This window comes from Rhincodon typus, chromosome 28 (genome assembly GCF_021869965.1).
Source record: "Rhincodon typus isolate 14 chromosome 28, sRhiTyp1.1, whole genome shotgun sequence".
NCBI lineage: Eukaryota > Metazoa > Chordata > Chondrichthyes > Orectolobiformes > Rhincodontidae > Rhincodon > Rhincodon typus.
This window is the reverse complement of record NC_063359.1, coordinates 41,728,585-41,750,100: the sequence shown is the minus strand read 5'-3', so window position 1 is coordinate 41,750,100 and position 21,516 is coordinate 41,728,585. Positions and strand designations below refer to the sequence as shown.

Here is a 21,516-nt window from a genome sequence, read left to right as displayed (position 1 = left end):
CTTTTGTTTTTATTACACAAACAAAGTTTGGTGAATTCTAGTCAGGCAGCATCTAGAAAGAAAGTTAACATTTCATCAGAACTTTGTGCGACTTTCTGTTCTCTTCCATCCTTTCATGCTGCCTAACTTGATGCCATTAGTTTGTGTTTACAAACCTCTTCGTTCTTTCAAGTCATTGATGATAATGTTGAAAATATGAGGTCTATGTACAGGTTCCTTGAGGATATTATTACTGTGGTGTAGGTTTATGCAAAAAATCAGATGCTGGAAAGAAAGAGGATCCTGTGGTAGAGGTTTATAAGGAGTGGGTGATGGAATGCAGAAGTGGAATTTAAGAAGAATGCTATGAAGATTGAGGTTTGAACATTGAGCACAGGACAGGAACGGGCCCTTTGGCTGACGATGTTGTGCTGAGCATGATGCCAAATTGAAAGATTTCCTACTGGTTTTTTCGGCTGAATGCTTCACAATTCAAAAGCACCTAATCAAATATGAAGGGCTTCTGGACATTAGGTTTCATTTGAATGCCCGCAATATTCATGATGCGCAGGAGGTCTCTGGCTCTTGTACATTGTCTCCTGTTAACTAAATGAATCTCATGCAGGCCCAGCTCTAACTTCCCTCAATTGCAAGTATATAATTTTAGTTGGGACTTGTTACAATGTAGCTTAATTCCTGAGGGCTGGGTTGTCCACTGCCAAGGGTTTTAGGTACAGGAAGAGGCCATTTAGCTCTCTCTTGGGAAAAAGTACTTCCGATGTCAGACTTTATTGGCTTTGCTGGTCTTACCCCACCCCATCATCTGGGCAATGTCACCCTTTCTAAGGGGAAGCAGTTGATATGATCAGACCACAGGCCTGGACTGCGCCAGCTGCCTTGTGACCATGGGTGACAGTTTAGTGATGAATTCAGCAGCTGTGACCCTGAATCTTACCATTACACTCTATCTGGACTTTGCATGAGGTTGTGATATTTGTTGGAGGGGGTCCTAGGGTCTGTCTCATCAAATCTCTGCCTGTTCCATTGCAGATGTTGTGATCTCCACAGCCTGTCACCCAACAGAAAACATCATTGCATCAGCAGCACTGGAGAATGACAAGACAATCAAACTTTGGAGGAGTGACTGTTAGAGAGCAGCAGCGCCTCCCCTTGGAAAAACACAACCTGTCCCAGCTTCTCCAACATGGGGACAGGCTTCTCATACTCCTGATGTCTGAGACTCTGTAGATTCTGTCTAAACCAGTGATGAGGGATTACAGACCTAGTGGGAGCATTGGAACAAATCCAATTTTTACTGCAGATTCATAACACTTAGCAAATTATTGTACATTTAAAAAAACACACATGGTGCATGCACAGCCCGTGCCTACACGCTTGTGTATACACACAACTAAAGGTCTTTTTTAGTGACCAAATCACTTGTGGTTTTCCCCCACCTGGTTTCTTGTGAAAACTCATTTTTTAAAAGCAGGTTTAGTTGGTAGAATGTTTTTGTAAACTTAATATTGACAGCTGCAAGTTTAGACAGTTAACCACCTTGCCTTTTAAATTCTTTTATTTGTGCGACTGCTTGTCTCCCTCACCCCCACCCTGTGCTTGTAGTGGTCCCAGGTAACTGACCAGCTACTCCCCGGTCCCGGTCCCTGACTCTGGTGACCTTTCATAATTTGCCACAAGGTTCTGGTTTGCCACCCTGCTCAGCCTCGTTCATGCGTGTGATGTAGCAAGATTGAGCCTAGTAGACGTGTCCTCAGTGCTGTTGTGCCCAGATCTCTCCCAGCAAAATTTAGCTCCTGTAGCATCAGTAACGGCACTCGTGGCTGTGGCCTTCAAGGGAGCAGTTTCAGGAGACAGTGCTATTGTTGAAGCTCCTGACTTGATCCATCAGTTGCTTCTAAATGAAACTGAACTTCTGTGCCGAAGGCATGTGGGATAAACCATCACCCACATTGGATCATATTTGTAGACAGTCAGCTGCCTGTGGGTAATGCCGTTCTTTAAGTGCATCAGACCCACCAAAGGTGATACTTCTGATTGTCCCAGCTCTGTCACTCGATCATTAATCCTTATAATATCAGACTCTGGTCACTGTGGTTGGTGTCCTTCGAGTTTGCACTGTCACCAAGAGTCATACCCATGATGTGGGCATTCTGCTCCGGACCCCAGTTTCAAATTTTGAGAATAACTGCAACCTCAAACCTGTGCATTTACCCTCTTGTTACTGCATTGCAAGGGCATGTTGTTCACCTTTTAACCTCACTTCAGGACATTTCAATCCATGCCCAAGCCTGGTTCAGGGTCAGAGCAGTTCTCAATAGTGGGTGGACTGGGGAACATAGAAGCACCCAGTCCACTCCTTGCTGTGTTGGCAAGTGCAGGTAAGATGTGCCTACAATGAGTGTGGGAAAAGCCGAGCTGACTGAGGCACCTGGCAACGCGTTTATTTCATGGAAAGGACCCTTTGACATGAGCTGAAGTCACCGAGCACCAGTGCGATAAGGGATTTCCTGTTTAAACTAGCTGAGCGACTGGGGCAGGTTCATTGCAGCTTCTGAATTGGAGTTCGTGATCAGGAAGACATGGGGAGATCGAAGGAAATGGGTGCTGAAATGTTTTTGCCCAAATGTTTCCCAGTGATCTCCAGTGCTGACAGCTTTTCCTGGACATGCTTTGAACAGGGCCTTGTGACTGTGTGAAGCCAATATCTTTTAAAAGGTCGGTTTGTTTGCTGCCAGTCTTGTGTAATCTACAGACACAGAGGAAATCACTTCTTCCATTATCTGTGAATAGTCCAGTAGTTGTAATGATCTCTCGTGGGTGTCGAGACTTTCAGCCCGTACGAGGTTTGGATGTAATTTTACCCTCTATTCCCACCTAATACAAGAGGTTTGATCATAAGAAAAGCGTTTTTTTTATTGTCAGCTGTCATCTGACAGCAGGTTTCAGACTGACATCAATTTCTGTGAAATATACTAGATATTGCTGGAGATTGAAACTGAAGCATCAATGTAGATACTATCTACCCACCCAGTGTGGCTTATTGCATGACACTGGGATAAACGCCTAGTGAAGATGTGCTTACTTTTCTTAACTGATACATGAATAGGCAGGGAATAGAGGGCTTTGTACTGTGCACAGGCAAAAGGTTTTAGCTTAGAAAGGCATCATTTGTTGTCACACCTGGTGGGCCGAAGGGCCTGTTCCTGTATTGTGTTGTGCTGTGCAGTACTGTTCTGTGTCTTTGTACTAACATCAGTTCCACAGATGACATCTCTCACTAGGGTACAGTTCCACACACTGACTCTCACTGGGGTAGAGTCATAGAGTTGTAGAGCACAGAAACAGACTCTTCAGTCCAACTCATCCATGTCACCAAGTTCCCCAAACTAAACAAATCCCACTTGCCTGGGTTATGCCTATATCCCTGTAAACCTTTCCTAATCAGTATCTGTCCAAATCTCTCTCAAATATTGTAACTGCACCTGCCTTTACCACTTCCTCTAGAAGTTCATTCCACATATGAACCACCCTTTGCGTGAAAAAGTTTGCCCTTACATCCTTGTGAAATCTTTCTCCTCTACCTTAAAAATATGCCCCCTAGTTGAAATCCCCCAGTCTAGGGAAAGAGCTTTGTTCTTCACCTTATCTATGCCCCTCGTGATTTTATAAACCTCTATAGTGTCATCCCTCAAACGCCTACCTTCCATAGAAATATACAGCACAGGAACAAGGCATTGCTCGCGAGTGTAACAGGATACTTTGTTTGTTTTGATTAAACTCCAGCAAGCTCGACAATGCTTGGCACATGGTAGCCACCTGATCTGTCCCTCTCCACCAAATTGACCATTCAGTTACTCCTCCACTGGCATGCAGTGCCTGAAATACGCTACATTGTTCATTAATGCCATAAGTGTTATTGTCTGAGCCAGCATTTCTATTTCACCACAAAATGCCCCAAAGAAGGTGGTTGTGAGCTGCCTTCTGGAGCTGCTGCAATCCATGTGTTGTAGGTAGACCAGCAATGCCCTTAGGCCAAAATCCTGAAATTTTCTATCAACACTGAAAGAATGATAATATATTTCCAAGTCAGGATGGTGAGTGTACACCTTAAGGGGCTGTTATTTCCAAGTGTCTGTTGTTCTTGCTGGTGAGGGTTCTGGGTCTTCTCTGCCTGATTGTGTCTGGTAGTGATGGTAGGTCACAATTGATTTCTGTGTTATCTGTTTCTGTTATTTATTTCTGTAGTTTCTATTTTTGGTTGGAGTATGATGAAGGAAGTGAGACTGAGTAAAGCCTCCACGTTTCATTTACTGGTTCACACCATCTGTTGCTGCCGTCACTTTGAGAACGCTTTCTGCCAGGAGGCCGTGTTCCTGACAGTTGTTTGGATTTTGAGAATGACAGGGTGTCTGGGAATCTGTCAGGCTGGTGCCTACCCTCTTCATGTTCTCTGCTGCCTTGTGCTCACCTACCTCCTTAACCAACTGGACCGCTATCTGCTGGCCATTGTAATCCAGCCACTAGCCCAGGATATTCAGTTTGGAGAAAAGAGTTGTCTCCCCAGGGTGAGCGATGAGCAGATTGGGGAACGATGCCATAATGCCAGTTCCCAGGACAGGTGAGTACCTCGGGATGACCAAGCAGGTGAGCCCCAGGGATGGGGAGATAATGAACAGAGGATGGGAAAGGCAGAGTGTGTATGTATCGGTCTGTGTGCACCTTTAATCAGGATTAGAAACCCAGGGCTTGTTGGAAGGGAGATGGAGGTAATGGCATTGAGTTCTGGACATAATGGAGCTTGAGGAGGCCTTAAGGAGGGAGCTTGGGTCTGGAGGTGGCAGGAGATGGAGAGGCACAATGCCTCTTCTTCCTCAGGTGGCTCAGGAAATTTGGTACCAACGTCCACAGATGCACCATTGAAAGCATACTATACAGCACAGGATGGAGAGACAGTTGTTTTAAGTGATAGGGCGGAGCTGGGAGTGAATCAGAAGAGCAGTCAGTGTGGGTAACGCTTCTGGGCCACAGTTGCAAAGTTCACAGCCGGCATCTGGAGTGAATGAGTAGCCTGAATAAGGAAGATCCCATTTACTCCAGCAAGATGAATTATGGAAGTGGATGATTTGAATGTGGTTTTTTCACTCACTCAAGCAGGAACTGAAAATATCTAAATGATTTTGAGTCTGGGCTGTTGTTTGTGCCAGTGTGCGTAACGCTGTGTTGACTGGGGTTTTTTATATTCATTCGTGAAAAGTGAATGTTGCTGGTTAGACCAGCATTGATGGATTTATTGTCACATGTACCAAAGTACAGTGAAAATCATTGTTTACAACCAGTATAGGCAGATCATAGTAAGCAAAGGATGTGCAGATCAAAACTATTTAGACAGAGATACAGGTTACATTGTGCACAGGGTGTGCATGAGGCAAGATCAATGTTAGCAAGATCAGCATTATTTGAGGCCAGAGAGTCCATTCATTGTCTGATAACAGCTGGGAAGAAGCTGTTCCTGAACCTGCTCGTGCGTGTGTTCAGGCTTCAGTATCATCTGCCTGATGGAAGAGGTTGTAGGACACCGTCATTACCAGAGTGCGATGGGTCTTTGATGATGTTGGGAGCCTTTCTGCAGCAGTGAACCGTGTAAATGGAGTCCACGGATGAAAGGTTGGCTTCCGTGATGGTCTGGGCTGTGCACACCACCTTCAGCTTCTTATGGCCCTGGGCAGAGCAGTTGCCATACCAGGTCATTATACACCTGGATAGTATGCTTTCAATGGTGCATCTGTGGACATTGGTGCCAAATTTCCTGAGCCACCTGAGGAAGAAGAGGCATTGTGGCTTGACTGTTGCATTTACGTGGGCAGTCCAGGACAGTTTGGTTATTGACACTCCAAGGAACTTGATGCTCTCCACCCTCTCAACCTCAGTTCCATTGATGTAGATGGGGTTGTGTTCTCCTTTCTTTCTGAAGTCGATGATCAGTTCTTTAGCTTTTCTGACGTTGAGAGAGGTTGTTTTTGTTGCACCATGTCACCAAACCCTCTATCTCCCTCCTTTATTTTGACTTGTCATTGTTGGATATCCGCCCCACTATGGTGGTGTCATCTGAGCTTGTAGATGGCGTTCGTTTGGAATTTGGCAACACATTTGTGGGTGTACAGGGAGTGCAGTAGGAGATTCAGGACACATCCATGGGGGAGAGGGGTGCTCTATTGTTGTGTTACTGTGGAGGAGGTGCAGTTACCTATACTCACTGGTTGTGGTCTATGGGTTAGAAAGCTGAAGATCCAGTTTCAGAGGGCGGAGCCGAGACCAAAGTCATACAGTTTTGAGATCAGTCTGAAGGAGATAATGATGTTGAAGGTGGGGCTGTAGTCAATGAGCTAGAGTCTGACACAGGTGTCTTTGTCATCCGGATGTTCCAGGGATGAGTGCAGGACTAGGCATATGGCATCGGCTATGGACCTGTTATGTCAGGCAAATTGGAGGGGACTGAGGCAGACTGGGAGATTGGAACTGATCTGGGCCATGACCAGCCTCTCAAAGCACTTCATGATAATTGAGGTCAGAAGTACTGGGCAGTAGTCATTAAGGCACATCATATGTGTTTTCTTAAGTATAGGGATGATGGTGGTCGTCTTGAAGTTGGTGAGGACTTCCATCTTAATTTGTCCTGGAAGATGTGATGGTGAGTTTTCTTGAACTGCTGCAGTTCTTAGGCTGTAAGGACAGTACTATTCAGGAAGGAATTCCAGGATGGTGTCTAATGTACCCTCTTTTTTTTATTCCTGTGTGACCTTCCGCATTGAGCATACAGGCTGTTAAAGTGGAACTGGACAGCGTACAAGAGAAGGTGACCGAGTGTGCATGAGTTCCCCGTTTTAGAGAAGGTTAATTGTGACCCAGTGACAGTGAAGGAATGGTGATTTATTTCCAAGTCAGGATGATGAGTGGCTTGGAGGGGAACTTGTGAGGGATGATGTTCCCGTGTATCTGATGCCCTTTTGGATGGGTTTGTAGGTTGCAGTCTAACGAGCCTTGTTAAGTTTCATCAGTACATCTTGCAGATAGTACACACTACTGCTACTGAGTGTTGGTGATGGAGGGGTTGGGTGCTTGTGGATGTGGTACCAGTCAAGCGGGCTGCTTTGTCCTGAATGAAGTCAAGCTTCTTGTGTTGTTGGAACTGCACTCATCCAGGCAAGTGGGGAGTACTCCTACAAGGCACAAGTCAGGAGTGTGATGATGGTGGAGGTTTAGGGGAGTCAGGTGGTGAGTTACTCACCACAGTATTCCTAGCCTCTGACCTGCTGTTGTTGTGACTCTGTTTATGTGGTGAGTCTAGTTGAGTTTCTGCTCATTGGTAACCCCCAAGATATTGACAGTGGAGAATTCGGTGATGGGTTACAGTTACGGTTAGGGTTAGAGTGTGAATGTCAAGGAGCAATGGTTAAATTGTCTCTCACTAGAAATGATTTTGGCCTGTTTAGTGTAAGTGTTACCTTTCACTTGTCAGCCCAAGTCTGGATGTTGTCCAGATCTTGTTGCATTTAAACATAGACTACTTCAGAATCTGAGGACTTGCAAATGGTGCTGAACATTGTACAATTATTGATGAATATCCCCACTTCTGATCTTATGGTGGAGGGAAGGTCATGGATGAAACAGCTGAAGATAGTTGGCCCTCGGACATTACCCTGAGGAACTTTTCAGAGATGTCCTGGAGCTGAGATGACTGACCTCCACGAACCACAACCAGTGCAGTTCCAGTTCCCACACCACCAAGAAGGATGTGATTGCACTGGAAAGAATGCAGAAGTGATTTCCCAGGCTGATGCCTGCGATGGAGAAGTTTAGCTAGGGTGGATAAAGCACTGTTTTCTTTGGAGCAGAGAAGGTTGGGGGTGGGGGCTTGATTGAGGTGTATAAGACTGAGGGGCATGGACAGGGTGGATAGAAAGCAGCTGTTCCCCTTAGTTGAAGGGTCAAGAACAATGGGACATAGGCAAGATTTTATCATTTTGAAATTTAGAGAGAATTTTGAGGGATTTATTTTCACCCAGAGGGTGGTGGGGGTCTGGAATACACTGCCTGGGAGGATGGTTGAGGCGGGAAACCTCACAACCTTTAAAATGCAGTTGGATGAGCACTTGACATGACCCACAGCCTTGAATGTTATGACAAGTGCTGGAAAGTACAATTAGTGCAGATAGGTCAGCACAGACATGATAGGCTGAAGGGCCTCTTCTGTACTGAGGAACTTGCACTCCAGTTAGTTACAAAGATTCGAGGAATGTCCACATAAATTGGAAAGCAGCAAATGTAACTTTGTCATCAAGAAATGAAAGAGAGGAAACGGAACTTGAGGTCAATTTACTTGACATTAGCAGCGCAATAAATGTTAGCGCCTGTTAAAGATGTGGTAATGAGGTATAGAAAAGTCACTGTGTGATTAGGTAGAATGGACATGACTTTCTGAATAGAACTCTGGACAAAGGTAATGTGGGCTGCTTTCGACACTTGAAGGTTAATTACCGTCTCTTACAGTGGCCTGTCAGCCCACTATTCCTGTACTGGCTCTTTGAAGCTATTATCCAATTAGACCCACTCCCCTGCTCTTTACCCACAATCCTCTAGACTCTTCCCTTTCATGTATTTACTCAATTTCTTTCAAAGCAGCACATTCCCCATCGTAACAAATCGCTGTGATAAATAAAATATAAAATGTTCAAAATGACATGTCTGGATTATTTAATAAATGATGGGATATTCTGGGCTCTATCTTCCTCTTTGGTCTGTCTAGGCATGCTCCCCTTGGGGGTAGCTAGCTCCTTGCTTCACCTCTGAGTTGATTCTGGTAGACCTCTTTGGAAATTCCAGGCAGGTTTAGAGGTAAGTTGACCATAAGGCAGATCATTTTTAACATGGGCAAATAAATAGTGCTGACTCTGGAGGTCTTAATCTGTTTTCAATAACAAACGTGACTGATATAAGGAACTGGACCCAGATTTAGAACTGCTGCAGCAGTAATTATCAGTACCACTGTTCTGTAAGCAGTCTGAGCCCTTCCCACTGAGGGCTGTGTAATAATGAGTTAACATGCATGCAGATGTGTGAAATAGGTTCAGGAATTCAGTGCCTCATGACTACTTAATCATTCAATTAGATTTTTTTAAATAAACCATTTTAATTCCTTTCTGGACTCAAGGAAGGTACCAGAAGGCTACTAAACTTGTTCATAGAACAAAAGCAAAGAACAGAGAACAGTACAGGCCTAGAGCTAGGAACTGCAGATGCTGGAGAATCTGAGATAACACGGTGTAGAGCTGGATGACCACTGCAGGTCGAGCAGGAACGCTGACGTTTCAGGCCTAGACCCTTCTTCAGAAAATATTCCAAGTGTGGTCTAACCAGGGTTTTATAGAGCTGCAGCATAACCTCATGGCTTTTAAACTCAATTCCCCCGTCAACAAAAGCCACACTACGCCTTCTTTACAACCCCAGCAACTTTGAGGGATCTATGGACGTGGACCCTGGGATCGAGAATCCTGCCATTAACCCTTAATTCTGCCTTCAAATTCGACCTTCCAAAACGAATCACTTCACGTTTTTCTGGGTTGAATTTCATCTGCCACTTCTATGACCAGCTCTGCATCCTGTCAATGTCCCATTGCAACTTACAACAGCCCTCCACACTATCCACAATGCCACCAACCTTTGTGTCATCGGCAAACTTAGTAACCCCCCACCCCCTCCACTTCCACTCCCTCATCCAAGTCATTTCTCAAGCTCACGAAGAGCAGAGGTCCCAGAACAGATCCCTGCGGAACACCACTGGTCACTGAGCTCCAGGCTGAATACTTTCCATCTACTACCACCCTCTGTCTTCTATTGGACAGCCAGTTTTGTATCCAGACAGCCAAATTTCCTTGAATCCCATGCCTTCTTACTTTCTGAATGAGCTCACAATGGGGAACCTTATCAAATGCTTTGCTAAAATCCATATACACCACATCCACTACTCTGCCTGCATCAATGTATTTTGTCACATCCTCAAAGAATTCAATAAAGCTTGTGAGGCATGACCTGCCCCTCACAAAGCCATGTTGACTATTTCTAATCAAACGGTGCTTTTCCAAATAATCATAAATACTCTCAGAATCCTCTCCAAGAATTTGCCCACCACAGAAGTAAGACTGACTAGTCTGTAATTCCCAGGATTATTCCTATTCCCTTTCTTGAACAAGGGAATAATATTTGCCACCCTCCAATCACCTGGTACTACTCCAGTGGACAGTGAGGATGCAAAAATTGCCAAAGGGGCAGCAATCTCTTCCCTTGCTTCTTGTAGTAATCTTGGGTATATCCTGCCTGGCCCAGGGGACTTATCTATCCTCAAGTTTTCAAAATTTCTAGCACATCCTCCTTCCTAACATCAACCTGTTCGAGCATATCAGCCTGTTTCACACTGTCCTCACAAACTACAAGGTCCCTCTCACTGGTGAATACTGAAGCAAAGTATTCATTAATGACCTCCCCTACTTCCTCTGACTCCACGCACAAGTTCCCTCCACTATCCCTGATCGGCTGTACCCTCACTCTGGCCATCCTCTTGTTCCTCACATAAGTATAGAATGCCTTGGGGTTTTCCTTAATCCTACCCACCAAGGTTTTTCCATACCCTCTTTTCTTTCCTAAGTCCATTCTTCAGTTCCTTCCTGGCTACCTTGTAACCCTCTAGAGCCCTGTCCAATCCTTGCTTCCTCAACCTTAAGTAAGCTTCCTTCTTCCTCTTGACTACGTGTTCCACATGTCTTGTCATCCAAGGCTCCTTCACCTTATGATCCTTTCCTTGCCTCAGTGGGACAAACCTATCCAGTACTTGTAGCAACTGCTCCCTAAACAACCTCCACATTTCTGTCGTGCATTTCCCTGTGAACATCTGTTCCCAATTTATGCTCTGCAGTTCCTGCCTAATAGCATTGTAATTCCCCCTCCCTCAATTAAATACTTTCCCATACCATCTGCTCCTATCCCTCCCCATGGCTACAGTAAAGGTCAGGGAATTGTGATCACTATCACTGAAATGCTCTCCCACTGAGAGATCTGACCTGGTTCGTTGCCAAGCACCAAATCTAATATGGCCTCCCCTCTGGCTGGTCTATCTACATATTGAGTCATAAATCCTTCGTGGATACATCTGACAAAATCTGCTCCATCCAAACGATTTGCACTTAGCAGGTTTCAGTCTATATTATAGAAGTTGAAGTCACCCATGTCAACAGTTTCCTCCCTCAGTCCAAAGATGTGCAGGGTAGGTGGATTGGCTATGCTAGATTGCCCATAGTGCCCAGGGATGTTTAGATTAGGTGGGTTAGACTAGGGAAATGCAGGGGTAGGGGAATGGGTCTGGGTGGGATGCTCTTCAGAGGGGCGGTGTGAACTTGTTGGGTCGAATGGTCTGTTTCCACACTGTAGGGATTTTATGATTCTAACAGCCCTATTACTTCTGCACCTTTCCAAAATCTGCCTCCCAATCTGTTCCTCAGTGTCTCTGTTGCTATTGGGGGGCGGGGGGTGGTGTAGTTTCTATAGAAAACTCCCAATGAAGTGACTGCTCCTTTCCTGTTTCTGACTTCCACCCATACTGACTCAGTGGAGAAACCCTTCTCCACGACCTCCCTTTCTGCACCTGTGATACCATCCCTGATTAGCAATGCCACTCCCCCACCTCTTTTACCTCCCTCCCTGTTTCTTTTGAAACATCTGTACCCCAGAACATTCAACAACCATTCCTGCCCCTGTGTTATCCAAGTCTCTGTAATGGCCGCAACATCGTAGTTCCAAGCACTGATCCATGCTCTAAGTTCATCACCCTCATTCCTGACACTTCTTGCATTAAAATAGATTTACTTCAACCCATCGCACTGACTGCAACTTTGCCCTATCAGCTGTCTGCCCTTCCTCACAGACTCTCTGCATGCTGTATCTGCCTGTACACCAGCTACCCCATCTCTGATTCATAGTTCCGGTTCCCATTCCCCTGCCAAACTAGTTTAAACTCTCCCGAAGAGCTCTAGCAAACCTCCCGCCCAGGATATTGGTGCCCCTGCAGTTCAGGTGCAATCAGTCCTTCCTGTACAGGTCCCACCTTCCCCAGAAGGTATCCCAATGATCCACAAACCTGAAGCCCTCCCTCCTACACCAGTTCTGTAGCCACTTTAGAAGATGCTGTTAGAAACCAGGGAATTACAGACCAGTGAGTGTCCCATCAGGGATAGAGAAGCTATTGGAGAAAATTCTGAATGAGATAATTAATCTCTACTTCAAGAAGCAAGTTTAATCAGGGCTAACAAGCATGGATTTGACAGAGGAAGGTGATGTCTTTAAAAAATTTCTGAATTTTTGAGAAGGTGACAGTGTGTTTGGATGAGGGTAGTGCAGTTGATGTGGTTTATGCAGACTTCAGCAAGACCAGTAGTTATATTTTCTTTCCAATTTAATGGGACTGTCTCAGAATCAAGGGAGCTTTCGAAAATTAAAACCAATGCATCAGCATCTCATTCATCAGTTCTTTCCAGACTGTCAGGGTAGGGACTTGAGCCACAGCTCCAACAATTTGGTTATAGGGGGATAGGTCTAGGTGGAATGCTCTGATGATCGGTGTGGACTTGTTGGGCCAAAGGGCCTGTTTCCACACTGTAGGGATTCTATAAAACAAAACCTTCAACAAGGTCCGAAAGAAGGTAAAAATAAATGTCCAGGGTAACTTGGTAAGTTGGATCCAAAATCGGTTTGGTGACAGGACAGAGAGAATGGTGATAGAAGGGTGTTTGTGTGACTGGAGCCTGGTGTGCAGTGGCATACCACCGGGATCAGTGCTGGGTCCCTTTATTATTGGTGATTAATATATATAAATGGTATAGAAGAAAACGTGGAGGGGATACCTTTGCAGATGACAGGTTGAGTGGTTGACAGTGAGGAAACAGATTGGGCAGATCAGTGGCAGGTGGAATTTAATGCTGATAAATGTGAGATGATGATCTTTGGAAGAAGGAACAAGACAAGGGAGTATTTGATGAATGGCAAGACACTAGGAAGCTCAGAAGAACAGAGCGATCTTGGGGTGCTCATCCACAGATCCCTGAAGGTGGTCGGACAGGTTAATAGGGTAGTTAAGAAGGCATATGGGATACTTGCCTCTTTATCAGTCGTGGCATCGAGCCTAAGAGCAAAGAGGTTATGCTGAAGCTGTACAGAACTTCGGAGAGGCCACAGCTGGAGCACTGTGTGCAGATCTGGCCTCTGTACTATTGGAAGGTTGTGATTGCACTGGACGGGGTGCAGAAAAGATTCACCAAGATGTTGCCTGGGGTGGAGCATTTCAATGATAAAGAGAGGCTGGATAGAGTCAGGTTGTTTTCTTTAGAGTGGGGAAGTTCGAGGGGGGACCTGATTAAAGTGTATAAGACTACAAGAGGCGTGGATGTAACCCAGCTGTTCTCCTTACTTGAATGGTTAAGGATAAGGGGACATAATTTTAAAATGGAAGGCAGGATGTTTAGAGAGAATTTGAGGAGTTATTTTCAGCTGGAAGGTGGGAGGAAACTGGAATGCATTGGGAGGATATTTGAGACAGGAAACCTCACCACCTTTAAAAAGTACTCGGATGAGCACTTGAAATGTCATAACATTCAAGGCGACTCTCATGGTCGATGTGAGGTCACAGTTTAAGGTTATGGGGTAGACAATTTCAGACTGAGATGAGGAGAAATATCTTCACCCCAAGAATGTTGAGCCTGTGGAAGTCATTACCACAGAAACTAGTTGAGGCCAAAATAATAAATGTTTTCAAGAAGGAGTTAGACATTGTTCTTAGGACTAAAGGGTTAAAGGATAGGGGGAGAAAGTGGGAACAGGGTAATGAATTGGACGATCAACCACAATCATATTGAATGGCAGAGCAGGCTTGAAGGTCTTTACCAGGAATGGATACCCCCCCCCCCCCCCCCACCCAGCTTCATCCACAGCTTCATCCATAGATGCCAAGCCAACAGACAATAAAACCAGTACATACCAAAACCCGAAACAATAGCCACCATACGATATGTAAAAAACACCTCAGAACTGACAGCCAGACTACTCAGACCGCTAGGAATCATGACAACACACAAACAGGCAGCGACGCTAAGACAGCAACTGACCAGCGTTAAAGACCCAATAGATACTATGGACAAGATGAAGGTGGTTTAAAAGGTACCATGCAGAGACGCAGAGACGGCGCAAAACACCAAATGGGACAAACAGATAGACAACTAGCAACCCGCATCCACAAACACCAGCCAGCGACTAAACAACACGATCAGGTGTCCTTGGTTTCAATTCACACAGATGAGAAAACCCACACTTTCAACTGAGACAACACTACCATCATAGGACGAGCCAAACAGAGGACAGCCAGGGAATTCTTGGACATTTGGTATTCATCTGTGGACTCCATCAACAAACACATGGAATTAGACCCGATATACTGACCATTACAACACACAGCCAGAACTGGCACCTACCAGAAGCAGCAAAAACCAGACCATATAAATTCAAACCAGCACAGGACAACAACGCTTCACAGGAGGCTCCACAGCACTGAGAATGTCACCGAGTAAGGGGACAAAACATCTATCAAACCTCCCAGCTCGGTGAACACGCTGACATCTACTGTTACACAGTGGTAGATAAATAATCCTCTTTGTTTACTATTTGTTAAAGAGTAAGTTTGTTAGTAATCAGAAGAGTTCTTTTTATGATGAAACCTGGGGTGAATTGCTTTTGTCCTGATAAGCAGTCAGTCAGGGAACTTGACCTGGTGGTTTATATGAGATGATCTGCATTTGTGGAATAGTGGGGCTCAATAATGGATGCACTCTTCCCATTTAATTCTGAATACTGAGAAAAAAACATGCTTTAAGATCATAGGACATAGGAGCAGAAATAGCCCATTCAGCTCATTGAGTTTGCTCTGCCATTCAATGAGATCATCTCTAATCTGATAACCCTCTTAATTCCCTTACTGATTAAAAAATCTGCCATCCTTGAATATACTTCATGACCCAGCCTTGACAACCCTCTGAGGTAAAGAATCTCATAGATTCACTATCTTCATCTCTGTCTTAAATGGGCAACCCCTTATTCTGAGATTAAACCCTCTGGCCCTGGACTCTCCCACATCTACCCTGTCAAGTCCTCTAAGAGTCTTGTGTGTTTTAATAAGGCCACCTCTCATTCTTCAATAAGTCCAGACTCTATTTATTTAGCCTTTTCTTGTAAGGCATTCCCTCCATACTTGGGATCAGTTGAGTGAACCTTCTCTGGACCGCTTCTATTGTAGGTATATCTTTCATTAGATAAGAGTAGTCAGTTTGGCAGAAGTAGCGACTGGGACAAATTCATAGAGTGTATTCAGGACAGTTTCCTCGAATAACATGCTGTGAAGCCAACCAGAGATCAGGGTGTTTTGCATCTGGTGATGTGTAATGAGGCAGGCTTAATAAATGATGTAGAATAAAACATCTGCTAGGAAACAGTGACCATAACATGGTAGAATTTAGTATTTAGTTCGAGAGGGAGAAACTTGTGTCAGAAACAAATGTGTTAAACAGAAATATGGGTAATTACAAAGAAATGAGGGCAGAGTTAACTGGTTTTAACAGAGTTAAGAGCAGTTTAATATAAAAGGAGAAAAATGGCACAGTTCATGACTCACAATAAAGATACACCACAGTGAGGAAAAAGGATTCCAGGAAATGAATAACAAATCATGGTTAATGAGGTAAGTTAAGAATTGTATCAAATTGAAAGAAGAAAAAACAATAAATGTGGCAAAGATTAGTAGTAAGCAGTATTCACAGTATTCCAGCTGTGATCTGACTGATTCCTTGTATAGTTTTAGCAAAACTCCCTACTTTTATACACCTTTCACTTTTAAATAAAGGCTAACATTTCATTCGCCTTCCTGATTACCCACTGAAGGTGTATGTCAGCTTGTTACACTAACTTTTTGTAGCCCCCTGAATATTTAGTTTATGAATGTTTAAAATGCTATTAGTGTCAGAAGTCACACAAAACCAGGTTATAGTCCAACAGGTTTATTTGAAATCACAAGCTTTCGGAGCACTGCTCCTTCACCAGGTGACTTTACCCGATGAAGGAGCAGCACTCCAAAAACTTAAGATTTCAAATAAACCTGTTGGACTGTAACCTGGTGTCATGTGACTTCTGACTTTTTCCACCCCAGTCCAACACTGGCATCTCCACATCATTGCTACCTTCTACTTTGCAGACCAAAGCAAATAATTTATTCAACTCCTCTGCCACTTCCTGGATTCCTATTATTAATTTCCCCAGCCTCAGTCTCAAAGGAGCTTATGTTCATTTTGGCCTCTATTTTCCATTTTTATATACTTGAAGAAGGTCTTGTTGTCTGCCTTGATATTACTTGCAAGTTTACCCTCATTAGTTATCTTCTCCTTGCTTCTTTTGGTCATCTTTTCTTGGTTTTTAAAACTTCCCTCCTCTGGCTTACTACTAATCTTTGCCACATTTATTGTTTTTTTTTCTTTCAATTTGATACAATTCTTAACTTACCTCATTAACCATGATTTGTTATTCATTTCCTGGAATCCTTTTTCCTCACTGTGGTGTATCTTTATTGTGAGTCATGAACTGTGCCATTTTCCTCCATTTATATTAAACTCCTGTTAACTCTATTAAAACCAGTTAACTCTGCCCTCATTTCTTTGTAATTACCCATATTTCTGTTTAACCCATTTGTTTCTGACACAAGTTTCTCCCTCTCAAACTAAATACTAAATTCTACCATGTTATGGTCACTGTTTCCTAGCAGATGTTTTATTCTACATCATTTATTAAGCCTGCCTCACTATACATCACCAGATGCAAAACACCCTGATCTCTGGTTGGCTCCACAGCATGTTATTCGAGGAAACTGTCCTGAGTACACTCTATGAATTTGTCCCGGTTGCTACTTCTGCCAAACTGACTATCCCAATCTACATGAAGATTAAAGTCACCCATGATAACATACTGCCTTTAGTGCATGCTGTCGTTAACTCCTGATTTACTCTTTGCCCCACCCTATAGTTAGTGTTAGGGGGTCTATAGACTACTCCTGCCAAAGTTCCACTGACAACAATTTGGGGTTGGCAGTCAGAGCTGCAGTGTCATACAAACATGTGCTGGATGCGACCTGTGTTACTGCTCAGGGCTCTGTTCACTGCAGAAAGAACAAACACTGTGTTTGTATCAACAGAATAGTTGACAGCCATTCGCTGGTTCATTTATCAGGGCAATGCCCTGAAAAATCAGAGTCATTCTACTCAGTTTAAAATTTAAACAACACCTGGTAATTAACTGTCAATCATCATTAACTGCTACATTCTCCGTCATAATGCCTGTACCAGAGGCCACTTCCCAACTAGTCACCATTCTTCTTTCAAACAGCATTACTCTGGTTTTCCCTTTAAATGGCTATTCTTGTGAATTGTCCTGATGAGTGCAAGATGAAAAGTTTGACAAAATGTGTTATTTTTTAATGATACTCAAGTCCTGTCATCAGGAACCCCACGTGGAGTAAGATTGTGGGTGTGAGTGGTACTTGACTGATTCATGGCAATGCTTGATGATCTGTTTGTAAGTTCAAGGAAACAGTCACTGAACCAGAGAGTATTCCGAAGAGGAAAGAACTTTGTTTGAAGTTTATGAGGCAGTCATTAGAAAGGCAGTGAATTCTGAAAGTTTTGTTTTTTCCATAATCTGAACTCCCATTGATTCCTAGCTGCCTGTCTCTCCTGAATGAAAATGAGACGCAGTATTGTCAATGGAACTTTGATGGATCTGGATGGCAATACCAGGTGATGGCTGGTCCTGTCTTCATCTTCGTTTTCACCTTCACAGGTCAGTACCTCAATAAAACAAATCAAACTTGTCAGATTTGTTGATTCTGTCAATCTGGTGGGCAGCCCAGCCTATCCTCACCTTGTCCAGGTCTCCAGTTAGTTGTCAGTGAGCAGGAACCTCATTCTCCTCTGGCCATTAAGGTCAGGTTTGGATTGTGCTGTGAATTCACACCACACACCGATTGGGAAACCAGAGATTCTCCATTGGTTCAAATCTTCCCTTCAGCTCGTGCTGCAATGTCTTTCTGCTCTCATTCTGTGTTTTTACCCCAGGGATTTTCATTGGATTTGTGGCGGATTCTGTCAGTCGGAAGAATTTCCTGTCTGCCAGCCTCTTCCTCTGGAGCCTTATGACATTGCTGATGGGTTTTGCCAAGCATTACTGGCACCTGGTGATTCTGCGCTTTGGCCAAGGGATCAGGTGATGACTGTGCCCTCCACGTTCTCATACGTTCACCAAGTGTGCCCCCCTCTCCCTGTCCCCACTACTGTGCCCCTTCCCCATCCCTGCCCCTATTACTGTGGCTCCTGGGTGTAATTGAGTTATCTGAGGGTGAGGGTTAAGATGAGGGTGGGGGCGGAGTATTCTGGAGGGTGAGGGTGATGGGGGAGTTGTCTGAGGGTGCGGGTGAGGGCAGTTGCCTTGAGGGTGAGGGTGAGGGGGGAGTTGTCTGAGGGTGAGGGGTGGACGAGTTGTCTCACCTTAAACCTGTGTCTATTGAGTAGGTTCTGGTCTAACCTAACGGTCTTGGAGAGACTGTGGAGGAGAGTTACAGGAACGGGTCCAGGGATGAGGGACTGCAGGGAATGTGGAGAAACTGGAGACTGTGGGATTGTCCTTCCTGGAGCAGGTTAAGGGGAGATTTAATCAAGGTGTTCAAAATCAAGGTAGGGTCTGATTGAGTCAATGAGGAGAAACTGTTTCCAGGGGCATGAGGGTCAGTGACCAAAGGGACAGCGATTTGAAGGGAATTGAGAAAAAGAACGAGAGCGGGAGAGGAGGACAATGTTTTTGATGCTGGGAGTTGTTGCGATCTGGACCACGCTGCCTGAGAGGGTGATAGGGAGCAGGTACTTTCACGAAGGCGAGCACTGGTTAAAAGTGTAAAGGGGAAAGAATTGTGGGCAAAAGTGGTTGAGATTGATTGGATGGGCCTTTCAAAGAGCCGGCACAGGGACAGTGGGCTGAATGGCCTCTTGTGGTGCTGGAAGATTCGGGGAGATTGTGGAGAATTGACATTTGCTGTTTGATGATCTGTTTCACAGTGAGGCCGGGTGCACTCCATTTGCTGTCAGTCTGATTGTGGATTATTTCCCAAAGGAGTCACGAGGCTCAGCAATGGGTTTCTATAACTGGGGCATCTACGCTGGCTATAGCCTCTCATACGCTATCGGCAACTATGTCACCAGGGCCAACATCCTGGGGCAGGTAAGCTTCGAGTCTGATCCCACCAGCACCATCAGAACCAGCATCTGTGGCTGGAACACCTGCTGTTATGGCTGGGAGAGAGTTAGACTTAGGCCTCACCATCAAACACAGCCTCTTGGTGAGTAGACCTCAGAGCACAAAATCACAAAGGCACAGTCCTCCAGAGGAGTGACACAGCTGAAAATATCTTTCAAAAATAAGCTCCCACTCTTCGCAGCCCTCCGTAGGAGTGAGTATGGGAAATAGCGGTAGGAGTAGGCCATGTGGCCCCTCAAGCCTGTTTTACCATCAACTTGATCATCACAAATCTCAACACCATTTTACCGCACTATCCCCCAATCCCCTGACCTTTAATATCCACAAAACAAATATCTCAAAGAGATAAAGTCATGGAAAGCACATAATGTCAAAGCTATGAAAACAAATGCTGCATCTTGATATATTAAACTGGAAATAATTTACCAAAATTCAAAAACCAATTTAAGCAAATCCTTTTGCAGTTGTCTCACACAGTCAGAAACTTGCTCATTACTCTCCACAGTTCATTTTAAAAATGTATCAGTCTAATCTGGAACATGATATAAAGATGATTAATATATCGTTCTCTCAAATGCATTCGGAAAAGTAACAACCTAGCACTGGCACAACAGTCGGGGGTGGGGGGTTAGGTGAGAGAAGGAGGGGAAGAACTCAATGTAAAAGATCCCAGATTCATTGGTCACAGGAAGAGCAGGGAATGTTCCCACCCTCCCCCTCTCCAGCACTACCGTGCTCTGTGGCAAATATTCACCCCTCAGCCAGCAACAAAGAAACAGGCAATCAAGTGATCATAAAATAATCTGTTTATGGGATCTTGCTGTACTCAAATTGGCTGCCCACATTTCCTACATTGCAACAGTCACCACAAATCAGAAGGAACTCCATTGGCTGTAAAGCACTTTAAGATGCTCTGTGATTGGATATTGCATTGGGCAAGAGCTTCAGGATGGAGTCATAGTAATAGAACTGTACAGCATGAAAACAGACCCTTTGGTCCAATTTGTCCATGCTGACCAGATATCCTAAATTAATTTAGTCCTGTTTGCCAGCATTTGGCCCGTATCCCTCTTAAACCCTTCCTATCCATATCCCCACCCAGATGCCTTTTAAATGTTGTAATTGTACCAGCCTCCACCACTTCCTCTGGCAGGAAATGGATGAGCTGGAAGCTGCTGTTGTTAACTCACCAGGACCTCCCCCTGGCTTGATGGGGTCACCATTAGCCTGTAGTGATTGTAATGAGGTCAGCCAGGTAGACCTTATAGAAAATGAGTTCCTTGACTGGGGCTGTTAACCTGGACCAATTAGGGAGCCCTGGCTGACAGATACAAACCAGAGTGTCAGACATCCTGCTAACTCTGAGGGAGAAGGGTCTAGGCCCGAAACGTCAGCTTTCCTGCTCCTCTGATGCTGCTTGGCCTGCTGTGTTCATCCAGCTCTACACCTTGTTATCTCTGAGGGAGCTAGGTCAGTGTGAAGGACTCTCCACGTGTAAATACAGGGTGACTTGGTGATGAGATACTGGCCTCTGTGGAGTTATTTCAAATCCAAGTCCAATCTAACCACCATGAGGGAAGAGAAACTAACTTAGGGCTAAATAAAGATTTAGAGAGAGAAGTTTGTATTCCACGAGTGGGGATTTTCTAATGATGAAGAGGGACTTCCACATACTTTGTTTTCCCTCAGGGTTGGAGATGGTCATTTATTGTCAGTGCCATCCCAGGGTTTATTGTCAGTGCCATCGTGCTGCTCAGTGTTCGTGAATTGCCGGAGGAGAAGGGAAACACTGAGGTGACACCCAGAGACACCCTCAAACTGAGCATTGGACGGAAAATACTGCACGGTCTGAGGTCTTTCATCACACCCTCCCTCCTGTTCCTATGTATCGCTGGGTCAGTCAGAAATGCAGGTAATTGAGAGGCACAGAGATCAGCATTTAAATAGCACCTACACTGCCTTGTTACAACAGGCTTGAGGGAAGTTAAAATGCTTCACATAGCCTTGGGAAATTCAAGCCTAAACAATCTAACCCTTTAATATCCCACCCAGTCTAATCCCACTCCCCTCACTCATTCC

The 21,516-nt window shown here is 44.6% G+C and overlaps 2 protein-coding genes across 3 annotated transcripts in view; both read left to right on the top strand.

Moving 5' to 3' along the window:
- Positions 1–2,898, top strand: part of wdr38 (WD repeat domain 38) — a 45,537-nt gene extending 42,639 nt beyond the window's left edge. For both annotated transcript variants that reach the window (XM_048613510.1, XM_048613511.1), the window contains exon 14: positions 1,030–2,898. In XM_048613510.1, the coding sequence (XP_048469467.1) occupies positions 1,030–1,130 (101 nt within the window). In that variant the 3' untranslated portion in view covers positions 1,131–2,898. The remainder of the gene's footprint in view (positions 1–1,029) is intronic.
- Positions 2,899–4,265: 1,367 nt separating this feature from the next.
- LOC109924340 (quinolone resistance transporter-like) overlaps positions 4,266–21,516 on the top strand; it is an 85,461-nt gene continuing 68,210 nt past the window's right edge. Inside the window, exons 1-5 of the mRNA XM_048613424.1 lie at positions 4,266–4,618; positions 17,852–17,970; positions 18,246–18,393; positions 19,239–19,401; positions 21,127–21,349. Coding sequence (XP_048469381.1) covers positions 4,266–4,618; positions 17,852–17,970; positions 18,246–18,393; positions 19,239–19,401; positions 21,127–21,349 — 1,006 coding nt within the window. The remainder of the gene's footprint in view (positions 4,619–17,851; positions 17,971–18,245; positions 18,394–19,238; positions 19,402–21,126; positions 21,350–21,516) is intronic.